The sequence below is a fragment of the Adelges cooleyi genome, unplaced genomic scaffold, assembly GCF_023614345.1.
Source record: "Adelges cooleyi isolate 19-005CV unplaced genomic scaffold, UGA_ACOO_1.1 ACOO_flye_CR_arks_rails_tigmint_CR_PRNA_1, whole genome shotgun sequence".
In the NCBI taxonomy this organism is placed as follows: domain Eukaryota; kingdom Metazoa; phylum Arthropoda; class Insecta; order Hemiptera; family Adelgidae; genus Adelges; species Adelges cooleyi.
In genome coordinates this window covers 6,623,917-6,637,078 of record NW_026095751.1, presented here as the reverse complement: position 1 = coordinate 6,637,078, position 13,162 = coordinate 6,623,917, and the positions used below count along the sequence as shown (strand labels likewise).

Sequence of the window (13,162 nt, the reverse complement as noted above, 5' to 3'; positions counted from 1 at the left end):
AATATTAATATTGGTTTTTGGTTTTTGATTAAACGGTATGAAAAAAATATAGTATATTGTTATTGCGAAAACGAATAGCATAAATGTTATAAATATTTAATATTGGAAGAGACAAAACGGATATTTTTGTTAAATAAGTACAAAAATTAGTTTCATATAATTTTTACAGCAAAATGATTATACAAAACTATACCTACCTATCATCTTACACATTTCCCTTACAAGTATATTCTTGGCATAAGATCCTATAATATACCGTTTCTTATTATTTAACTTTCTAGATATTATGTAGATAGGTATATTATAAGAATTTGATGGTTTTATGCCGAAAAGCTTTAAGGTTTTCCACAAAGGTTTTATTTCTGAGTAATTGAACCCGGCCATGTATGTATTATATAACTGTTTATCATGTCATGCTCGTTTCTACTCTTACATTTTAAAGTAAATTGATCATGGCATAAGGCATTGATCGTCTTATGTACCTTCTGTTATATTATTTCACAAGATTACATACTAGGGTTAACGTGTTGCCAAATTCGAAGTCGGTGAATCAACGTATGCAAAGCAAAATCCTGTAATATATACCACCGAAAGATACTCAGTACTACGGTATATATTAATATTATCTTCTTAACGTTTCAGCGGATTTTCTTAAGTTTTATTTTTATAAGTGCGTCGATCCCGAATTCTTATTCCGTTTTGCTATTTAAATAAACATACAAACGACAAAGTAATTGTCACGGTGGAAAATATATTGTGGCTCTGAATAAACTTAGAAGAAACGTATATGTGTCAGGCTCACCGGTTATCTTATAGAAGAGAGAGGTAAAAAATAATCAAAAAGTTTCAGCGATCGTAAAAAAAGACCTTTTGTTGATTATCATACGAATCATCTGCTATAAAGTCAATCAAATCTGCGAGATTAAATTCGAGCAACTTCCAGTGTTCTTTTGGGTTTACTCGGTGTAATTTGTATGATATTGTTTTTTTTATCTGCCGTTTGAATAAATTAAATCATTTTCATTACGAAATACCAAAATAAATAACAAATATTTATAGTGGTCAAATTTGTATTGTAATAACAAATATAAAAATATAATATTACTCTACACACCTAATACCCAGTGGAATACTATATTGTATATTATGCAAGTGTCTGTATAATAATAAAATTCGTTTTTTACGACAGCCAATAGAAAACTCAAGACGGTTAAAATATTATTTTAAAAAAGCTTAATAGTATAATATTTCAGTAGTACTAATGTATTTTTGGTGTTCGGCGATGGTTTTTTTAATAATACTATTGAATTTCAGGCGAACCGAAGGCCCATAGCTATTTTTTTCTATCGTACCTATCGGTAAATTTACTAAAAATAACGTTCAGATAAACAATACGGTCGTAGTTGCCAATAGGAAAAAAAAAAATTTTAATTCTTAAGTTTTTATAAATAGTTTTTAAAATTAGTATTACAACCAAATATTACATTCTTAAGCAGACATACAATAATTGCAATGTATTCCAAGTTAAGGATAGGTCATAATTATTATTAATTAGCTGCATATACCTACCTTAAATTGAGATTTATATAATTATTTATTTATTTATTCGTATAGTATTAGATGCGCCTTTTTATGAAACATTTTTATTTTTCTTCAGCCCGTCGGTACATCAAGGACTATTGCTGCTGCTACCAACTCCCTTCTCATATCTTTGGCAACAACATCAAGCCACCGAGTCCTGGGTCTCCAGACTCAAGACCTAAAGACCTTGTTCTATTTATTTTCTCTATTAAAAATTACCCATCCGCTTTCCAGGCTTGGCCAAACCATTATCATAGTTTATTTTTGATAAAAGAGAGAATATCCGGCTTGTTGTATAAACTTTGTAATAAAATATTATAAATATAATATTACATTTAATATTACATTTAACAATAAAATGTGTAGACTAAACCAGTTAAAAACTTAAATAATTTAGCGCTTAAATTAAAAATAACATGTTATAAAACAATGATATTCATGTTATATTTTGTAAACTTAAATAGAAATCTTTTGTATACTTTTAATGTTATAATCCTGTATGCCTTCTAAATTCTAACTGTTGCCACATATTTAGGAGAATGAAGAGCTAGGAATTTCATATTAGAATGAGCCATTTGATTTGTTAGATATTGATATCATGTTAAAAAAACAGTCTGCAACTGTTTTCAAAGATGTTGGGAGGTTTGCGGAGGGACCAATTAAATTAAAATGATTCCAGGTTTTTTTTTCACCAAAATCAGTTGCACATTTTTAAAATTAAAAATATTGTACAGTAGCTGTTTAGTAACCATTAAGTGTCTCGTTTTAATTTAACATTTAGCGTACACATTACGCGCATATTAAACTGTATTTAATTTTAGTAAAATATGGATAAAAAAACCCATCAAGACCAAACAATTTCTGTCATTACTTTTGTTTAATTTACGAACAAAAATGTAAATTCAGCGTAATGTTATTTCGATTTATAGAAATTGTATGTTAAGTACAATCCAAATATTTGCGGGTTAATTTGAAAGAATAAAAAAAAGAAAAACAGAACGCAATATCGAGAAATTTTTTATTACATAGTTTTCAATTTTTTTTTTTTTTGTAATTCGGTGTATTTTTATACAGTACTTCAATAATTATTAAAATAGATAAGGTCAATTACTTGCTGTGCGGATAACGTGGAATTCTAATAATATATAATATTTTACACTACACAATGTGAAAGAATACACATTGATAAATAATATTGTGACTTGACGTTATGAATGATTACTTAACACAAAATTGGTTAAAGCAATTAAGCCCCCCCCCTCCTCTCGATATCCTTATTTTAGGACCGACGAAACTTTGTGTGCGTGTATGTGTGCCGACGTGGTAGATTGGTTTTTAATTATAATAACGATGGCATTGCAGTAATTTTTTTCAAGCACATTAACGATTTAAAATGTCTTCTAAGAATGGATAGCAGCTCCAGAAAAAAGTCGAGTCATTTGAAACCGCTTGAATAAATGGTCTGCCGTCACAATACCCATAAAGTAACATTGCGTTTAATGTTGATTAACTCGTAACATTCCGTTCGGACAAATTTCAGTATTTTATTACTACAATCTTTGCAGTCATAAAATAATACACAATGACGATGATAATGATGATGATGATGTACTCAAAGTGCACACTGTAAGTTTAATTTAATATTCATATTGAAATCAAAAAAAAATATCTAGAAACGGACAATATCAGATGACCTATTTATTGTAATGAGCGAATTATTCATACCGAATCAATATTCAAATAGTTATAATTGGTACGTTTATATTATTATTGATGCTACAACTATTTAAATTTTAAAACTGTAAAATATGTTAGTTTTCTAATAGTTTCCAATTTGTATGACTTAATTAGTATAAATAATAATACGTATTATTTTTAAGTAATCTGCTAAAAATAAATAGTATCCATTTTTAAGAAAGTCGCAATTTTTTTAAGTTTCTGTAATTAATATCTCTACTTGAAGCAGTTATTTAAGTAAATATACTAATATTATGCTGGTCCGTCTAATATTTTTATAACATTACAGTTTTCTTAAAAGCTTAAAAATAAACTTAATGGACTACTGAAACAACTGTAATAATCTAAAAATAGCTGAACTTACAAATATTAAAAATATTAGTTTTAGTGTAGTTAATGTAGTATGTAATAATATTACTATTAATACTCAACTTAACAAATAAAACCCCTTGTCCAATGTATTGGCATTACTTTATAAATCAACTATATAGCTTAACTTAAACATCAGGCAATTCCAAAAAAATAGTTTGGCATAATATTTGAATAAATTTAAAGGATATTAATGTAGAATGATTTATACTTAAAAGAACCTTAACATTTAATTTTGAAAATTGTATAATATATTCATAATAGTCGTACAGAATTTAACTGTATAACAGGCAGATAGTACAACGTTATATTATTTCATCGCCACAACTGCTAACTTCGGATGCATTACAGCGTATGTGAATAACTTGTAGAGTTATTTATTTCAATGTATTTTTACTAAACATAGCTACACTATAACATCGCATTATTAAAGCTCTTTAGTTGTAATTAAAAATTATTGATTATACCTATAAGAAAAAAATACCTTACCGTTGTCTCTTTCATAAAGAAACTAAGTAATATTCAAGTGGTAAAGAGAACGTATATTATTATCGATCGTCAAGGGTGACTAATGCTCAGTGGCATCTGGTGGTTTGCGGATGGTTTAAATATTGAAAAGTTAAGTTTAGTCTTGTATAGAGGGCGGTTCTTGAATGTTTTTTGTAGTACCGTTGCCATGACATTAATTTGAAATTAAAACGGGCAACAGTGGCATAGCGCATCTAACACAAATATTATAATGATGATAGCGAAATCGGATGTCAAAATAAATATAGATGTAAAATTATTATGAATAATAATTTTTTAGAGATTGAAAATTATCGTGAAAAATTAATATTATCTTTTTTTTAACGTAATATATTATTAAACAAAATTCTACTTTTGAAATATAACTGTTGGACAATTCCGAAGATGTCAGACACCTCAAATAGAAAAAGCCATACAATCTAGTTTAAGTTTAAAGCTAACTCACTGGGACTGAATTACATTGAATACCACCTATTGTGATTTACATTGATATGTTGTTTTAATAAAAAAAACCGTATGGCAATTAAAATAAAATTATATTTTCTTAAACACGATATCATTTTGAAACAGCTTTAAAACTGATCATAAACTAAATTAAAAATGTAATACTATTATGTAGTAAAAGAAACATACACATTCTGCGTTATGTCTAACATCTGGCTATAATTTAAAAAAAAAAAAACAGAAATTATGTTGAACATTTACAATTTGTATTTTTACCATATGGTTTTGAGATGTCTTAACGATATAATAAATGAATTTTCAGAAAATACACGTTCCTTCTATGAATTTTTAATTTTACTTCTCAACATTTTATGTCTGTTATGAGTGACATTTTGTACATAAAATATTCCACTACTGAGATAAAGGACATAAAAAAGGTATTTTGTTTAAAAAGTTATAAAACCCTAATGCAATAAATAGGAAACCCATATTCAATAAAAAAAGCCGAATAGAAAAAACAAAACAATATGAGTTCTAAAGTGAGACTGGGAGAATTACATTAACGTTAATGACTCAATAAGATAACGGCGGGGATTATTATGTTATGTGAAATTGATGTTACCACGTCGCTGACAATTAAGATGATCATTTTCAGTGTCTACAAAAATTGTATTACCTTCGACTGCATAGTAAATCCGATAGTTCACCAACAAACTTATTATCAAGTTAAGGGATTAAGTTTGGTTGAAGCCATTATTGTTTTAGAAAAGTTGTTTGACGGATACTGATGGGAAAGGAATCAATTATTCATATTCATAATGTTAAGTTTTAAACTTATTAACCATACATATTTTCTCTTTGGTGATTAAATTTCCACCAGATTGAATATTTTTTAAATAATTAAAAATTCCAAATTATCATTATCGGCATTATAATTTTTAAGGGTAAGGTATTGTTTTAACATTTCTATAATTTTTAATATTTTGTATTGTCATATTAAATACTAGTGCAAAATGTATTTGTTGGCAACAGTGTACCTTTATTATGTAGGTTACATTGAGGTATTTAATTAGTTACCATATTATACCACTTTTTTTAACCTTTCAATGCCAATTTTTTTTTAGTTTTATAATCTACAATTTGTTTACATAAATTTATTTAGAATTTGGGAAAAATAAGTAAAAAAGTATGTATATATAAAAAAGTACATTTATAACATCTGGTAGACAGCAATTTCTTTAATAACTATAGGGCGCCACCTAAATAAAATAAAATAATATAATATGCATGTTGCGTTTCTGCAACAATCGGCACTGAAGGGTTAAGGCTTACGTTAAAACGCTTTTGTTATTTTTTATTTAGCGACCATTTAGCTAACGAAATGTTTTTGTTGGGTTATATAATAAACTGAACAATGATGTAGTATTTTGTTCATATCTAAATTGTTTAGTTGTGTATATAAAAACAAAAACAAAACATCTCATATGTTATAAATAATACTATATAAAATATAACTAACTAAATATAACTCTTTTTAATTAACTAATTTACGATAAAATTTAAAGTTTTTTTTTTTTTTGAATAATAATAATAAATCATAAATACTATATTCGTGTGCAAATTTGTAGTCATAGTTATGTTAACTAGGGTGGCGCAAAAAAAATCGATCTTCGAAATGTTAATGGGCTAACATTTAAATTTGTTCTATACATCAAAAAAGAGACTTAGTGAAAATTTGAGATAAAAAAAAAAAATTTTACTGGTCGCTCAACGCGTTTTAAGTAAAATTGACCAAAAATTTTCAAAAAACCCAAAAATGACTTAAATTATAACATTTTTGGTCAAAAATCCTCATTAGCACATCTAAATTGTAGTATTTTTTGCGTTGAGTACAACTGTTTGAGTTTTAAAATCCTAAGTTAAAAATTAATTACGTAATCAACAAAAATTCGTAATTAAAAGGTTAATTTTCAATTAAGCTTAAATTAACTAAAAAAATTTTTTTTTTTAATTTTTAATACTTTATTTTGTTGAACGTTATGTATGTTTCTAGTGAAAACAATTTTTTTTACTAATGTTTAAAACTTATACCTTTTCTTGTCATTTTTTCGTGCACCAAAATGAACGTTTTACTGAAAAATGTGTATTATGTGTCAAATAATAAAATACTTATCGTTATGAATTTTGGCTGTTATATTTGATTTCAATTTATTTAATTTATATATTTTTTATTATATATAACACAATATTAATAAAAAACTTTATTATTATAATATAAAAGTTCAGAAAAAACTTTTTCTAAATGTTTATTAAAACTGATTTGTTGCAATCAGGAAACTCATTTCTATGTTTTTCTACTAATTGTAAAATATATTGTTTTTGTTCCTCATCCGTCTTTAAAGAATTGTTAAATTGTGTCATTAAAGCAATTTCTCTTTCGACTGGATCATTTACAACAAATAATGATTGCACTTTATTATATGCAGACATATAATTTTTATTTTTAGACCAAGTACTGGGATCGTCATTAAAAAAATCGTCACTAATATTGAGCGCCGAAACAATTGTTTTGTATTTTTAGTTACAAATTGCTGTAAACCATAATTTTTGTTTATTGTTTCAACTGAAAATCGTTTTTTCGGATTTATTTCACCTTTTTTATTTAAAGCTTTGACTGTTTTAATTTTGTCTTCATTTGATAGCCTGTCATCAAAAATGCTAGTCTGATAAGCGTTTCACTTTGATACCATAAATATCCAGAAAACGCTTTAACCGCCTCGGCGCTTATACACTTTTAATATCGCTGTATTGTCTTAATTGTATTAAAAGATTTAGATCATTTTTAGGTGCTTTATTAGCACATGAACTAGTAAACCAATATTTAATATAAACTCTTTAAATAAACAAATTGAACTGATGAATACCTTTCAATTCAGGAGCTGTCAATTAAAATTGTTTTTGAAACATATACATTCTTAAGCAATAAATAATTTTTCATACTGTGTTATATATAATTAAAAATATATAAATTAAATAAATTGTAATCAAATATAACAGCCAAAATTCATAACGATAAGTATTTTATTATTTGACACATAATACACATTTTTCAGTAAAACGTTCATTTTGGTGCACGAAAAAATGACAAGAAAAGGTATAAGTTTTTAACATTAGTAAAAAAAATTTTTTTCACTAGAAACATACATAACGTTCAACAAAATAAAGTATTAAAAATATAAAAAAAAATTTTTTTTAGTTAATTTAAGCTTAATTGAAAATTAACCTTTTAATTACGAATTTTTGTTAATTACGTAATTAATTTTTAACTTAGGATTTTAAAACTCAAACAGTTGTACTCAACGCAAAAAATACTACAATTTAGATGTGCTAACGAGGATTTTTGACCAAAAATGTTATAATTTAAGTCATTTTTGGGTTTTTTGAAAATGTTTGGTCAATTTACTTAAAACGCGTTGAGCGACCAGTAAATTTTTTTTTTTTTCTCAAATTTTCACCAAGTCTCTTTTTTGATGTATAGAACAAATTTAAATGTTAGCCCATTAACATTTCGAAGATCGATTTTTTTCGCGCCACCCTAATGTTAACATTCAATAGTTCAATAGGGCGTGTTCATCAAAATGAATCATGTATTTTTAATTGAAACAATCTAAATAAGTCCGCAAAGTCAGGGTGGAATGGATATTTATTTGAAGGTATAAAAACTAATTTAAAACAAGGAATTAAATTCAGTAAAAAAAACGGTGACGGTTTTTAAATCAGTAGTCACTATAAACTATAAAGCCAAAATAATATATTACAATGTAATAGAGAATTACTAAATAAATTATTTTCTTAGCAGATTTTGTTTAATTCGTTTTAGCGTTTTAATTACGCTTTGGTGCTTAAATGTTTGTTTTTAATAATAACTTAGCCGAGCGATATTATAAAAAGATTAATCATATTGTGAGCTCACACGATCAACCAAAATTCAATAAAACATAATTTCGTTTATGCCAATAAAACACATCAACGACGGTGCGAGTTAAAAAATATTCTCATGAACTTCAAGGGTTAGAATCAGAAAATATGTACCTATATTTTGTTTGAAAATTACTCGACCTTTAATTATTGTGGTTTCGGAAAAGACAGATCCAGAGACCAATATATTTTTGTTTGTGACCATATTATTACATTTGGTTGAGCTGGGTGGACAAATGCACGTTGTCCAGTCAGATTTCATCTAAACATTTGACTAAATTTCGTCTGGTAATATCGTTTGGAGTTTTTGGCGCTCCTTTGTTGCGGTTGAAGACATGCTTGATAGGCTGTCACAATGAGTGAAGATCAATGGTGATTTGTCAAACCCAATTCCAATTCTCTCTTGAATCCCACATAAGGGAATCGTTTGTCACCGTTGCTGTGTTGAATTTTGTGTAACGGATATAGGTCGTTTTGAATATTGTAGCCATTTTGTGGACAATTTAAAGAGTGTAGGAAAAACTATGTCAGGGTTTAAAAAACCCATCTTGATACAAGATACAAGATAGACAGATAAAATATATAGGTAACCATTGTATCGACAATAATCAGACCCCAAAATCCGTTCAAAAAACTTCGGTTATAGTATTTTTGATAGAACCACTTTTTTGCGAAATGTTGATGTTTCCTCACTCAATTTTAATTTAGTATTATTTTTTTAATCTGTCTAAATGCTGTGAAAACTAAACGATTTTATAATGAGTTATATTTTCCTAATATTTGCTTTATTTAAGTAGATTATTTAATAATAATACGATTCAATAGTATGTACGAATAGGTTTGCGTGCGATTTTAGAAAGAGTATAAAATTGCTTTTTCCGCTACATTACGTTTAAAAAGAACTATATCACTGATTTTCTTAGAAAATTGTCTTGGCAGTATTAAGGTTAGTAGTGATGCAAGTTATTCGAAATTAAATCACAGTCTTAGAGGTTGGCCGCAGCATAGATCGTTTAAGTTCCCTGATATACTATTAATTTAAATTTAATTTAGTTAACGATCTTAAGTCGTGTCATGCGATTGCACACTTTAAATGTTTTTACCGGTTCACCTTTACGTGTCATACTTGTCATACATTGCTTAAGGGTATTTTAATACGGTTTTCGACATGCTTCCTGGGAAATGTATACTTACATTTATTTTTTCTAAGAAATTTTCTACTCTCCCGAAACGATTAACGTTTTGTTTTTATTTCTATAAAATGTATTTTTAAAACAAGCAAACTCGAGTACAAAAGCCCCGTGGATTACAGATTACCTCTCAATATAATGTACCTAAACGATTCGCAGAAGATATTATTTATTGATCATTTCAATATACAATATTTTTTTCGTTTGGAGTAGAATATGAAGAAAACTTAAACGAAGACTAAATGAAACCGTTGCCCATAAAATGTACCGTACCGTATTATAACTTTTAATATTATACAACAATAAAACGCGTGCGATTTTTAATAACTCTGAACGTTTACGGTTGTTGTATTATGGGAAAAAGTGTTGGGGTCGTTCGACTATAATACAACGTGGATTAAATTTCTACGCAGTTGACGCCGGATATTTTTTAGACGGGTAAATAATCCGCCGACAGTAATTAACTGCTTTTCCGATGGTAACTTTTTCGGGGAATATTCGGGTAAAACATAATGGGAGTATAATAATTATAATATCCAACCTGTCGGAACTGCCGTATGGCGCCGTTTATCCGGAGCGAGTCGGCCGCTATCATGGCAATGTTGTCGGCCGGATCTCTGAGCTGCCGGAGGGACGAGCTAGGCTGATGATGCATGTGACAACAGTGGCCCGAGCACATGGAAACGCTTCCGGTAGCCTCGGGCTGTGAGCTCTGTCGGATGATCCGCGAGCTGGGCGACGTGGTGAGCAACACGGGCGGCGGCGGCGTCAGGCCGTACCCGGATCCGGTGCCGCCGCTTCCGCCGCAGCCGCCTCCGCCGATGCTGCCGGCGCCTCCGATGCTGCCCCGCACGCTCTCCCTGGACACCGACCTGGATATTATGCAGTGGCTCTTCCGCCGGTGACACTGGCAACGGCTGACGGCCAGGTATCGGCAGTGCAGCTCGATATCGGGCACCGACCTGGCCGCGTTCGCGTCGTCCTGCAGACCCGCCGCCAGACACATGGGCGGCCCGCTCTCGTCGCTGCTACCCAACATCGGCGTGGCGTTCCGCAAGTCCCGGTTATGGTGCATGGACGCCGACAGCGACGTGGTGCAGTCTTGTCTGGTCAACACCGGTTTGCCGGACGGTCCACCGTGACCGCCGCCGCCACCGCCGCCATTGCCTGCGCCCCCGAGGGAAGTGCCCCTGACCACCGACGGCGGACTTTTCACCAGCAGCGACGCCGTCTCTTCGCTGCTGCCGTAACCGCAATTGGCCACCGTCTCGGACATAATGCCTGCACCTTTGGTTAACTCATCATGATGATCACCTGAAATCAAACGGCACTTTTTTAACTCAATAATGCATTGTCTGCGCCGATTTTAAGTCAAACAATTTGTTAAAACATTTTTTTAAATGTAATCGATATATTATTCAATAACACTAAGTATTGGTGACATTGTCTGTGTCTCGTTTAATGTTGTTAATTTGACATATTATAATACATGCGTTAGAATATTTTAAAACTGAACACGTTAGTAAAATAATTTACGAAAACGTTAAAAAAACCATTTGTACACCAAAAGGATTTTCGATATATTTGTCAAAAGTATTACGTCCAGCAAGAGTGTCAAGAAGAAATTTTTAACATCAGATATAAGACGGTATTTATAAACGTTTGAACAATCAACAAGATAAAATGTAAATGCATTTTAAAAGTGCAAAAAGTATACTAATTACAGCACGTTACAACTACAAATTTTCCATTATACGTTCTGTAATTTTCATTTTACTAAAGTATAATTTTACAAGTTTCCAGCGGTCATAATGACATACGTACTTTAAGCACACAGGTTAATACGACTCTAGTACTTTGCTTTTGATTTAAAAGTTAAGAGTAGATATTGCAGGCACAATAAAAAGAATACAAAAAAATAAAGGAGATAATCATTTTAATTAAATTTGAGTTACTGTCGAGTTATGTCGAGTGAAAGTAATCACTTTTTGCGTTAATACAATATTTTCTGTTCTGAAATCTTGTAAATAATAAAATGCTGTTTTCTTTATAAGAGTGTCGTCCTCAAATATATATGTATTTTAATATTCATATTGAATTCAGAAATGTTATAAAAATGACAATTGATACTGAATTTCGCATCAGTTATAGTTATTATGATAAATATTTGTGTTTTTTTATAACTTTAAGGAGTAATAATTTAAGAGAAAATTATACCAATAAGTAATTTGGGTAGGTGTTATAATCGGAGTAATAGGAATAATAAGTAATTTAAAAAGTTGACAATGTATCACGCATGACATCTGATTGATTCAGGCTAACTATTCACTTTGTATTAAAATCGAGTGGTTGACTGTCTTTCCTTTAGCAACCATCCAATTAATCAAGAGTCTTTAAATAGTATATATAACTTTTAATGACTTAAATTTTGATTTCTTTTGTCTTAGGAGAAGTATTTTGTGAATTAATCGTGACCTGTCGAATAATCGAATTAAAAAGATAAATATTACCAACGAATGAGGTACGCGAGATCAAGATAAAAAGAACGTTATTCTTTCTACTTAAAATATGGAAGAATGATTTACAAATTATTTCTTATAATATCAAATGCAATTTACATTTTTTAATTTTGCGGTAGGTATTTAAATTTCAAAAATTAATGTACTACTTTTTTCTATTTGATCAAATTTTAATATTGAATTACTATTTACATTAATCTTGCAGCGTGAACCACCTTTTATACTTTGTACTTTTAACGTTAATTCTCACAACTGTTAAGTCCGATTTTCCGATAAACTCAACTTCGGCAATTGTTTTTTTTTATTCTCAGATCAAATTAAATGTTAACCAACACAGACAACATGAACTAATAGGACTTTAGTATAATACACGATATAAGCTGTTCTCTTACGTTGGTAGTAAAAAAGAATTAAGTTTTGCAATTATTGAATAATCCCGACTCTCTGGCCAATACATTATTTCATGTTTAAACATAATAATATATATATATTATCCATGTCATTATACATATCAGTAAGGTAATTGTAATGATGTCATAAATAATGCAATTCAATAAACTATTCCTCAACAGATATGTAGTTATAATTTTGTAAAATTATTACATAATATTATAAGCCTAATTGCAATTTGAATGTTTAATCAACTATCAAGTTAAAAATACAATTGTACAACTTTTATTAGTATATGATTTCTTCCCCTGCAACTGTTGTAACACGAAATTCGTATAATTATAGTTATGTTTATCAACACAGTGCACGGCTGGTGTCATGAGTGCATTTTTTTGTTGAAAAATTTAACGTGAACCAAATAAAGGC

The 13,162-nt window shown here is 29.4% G+C and overlaps 1 protein-coding gene across 3 annotated transcripts in view; it reads right to left on the bottom strand.

Moving 5' to 3' along the window:
- LOC126847706 (small conductance calcium-activated potassium channel protein) overlaps positions 1-13,162 on the bottom strand; it is a 168,364-nt gene that overhangs the window by 93,047 nt on the left and 62,155 nt on the right. For all 3 annotated transcript variants that reach the window (XM_050588094.1, XM_050588087.1, XM_050588100.1), the window contains one exon: positions 10,369-11,141. In XM_050588094.1, the coding sequence (XP_050444051.1) occupies positions 10,369-11,103 (735 nt within the window). In that variant the 5' untranslated portion in view covers positions 11,104-11,141. The remainder of the gene's footprint in view (positions 1-10,368; positions 11,142-13,162) is intronic.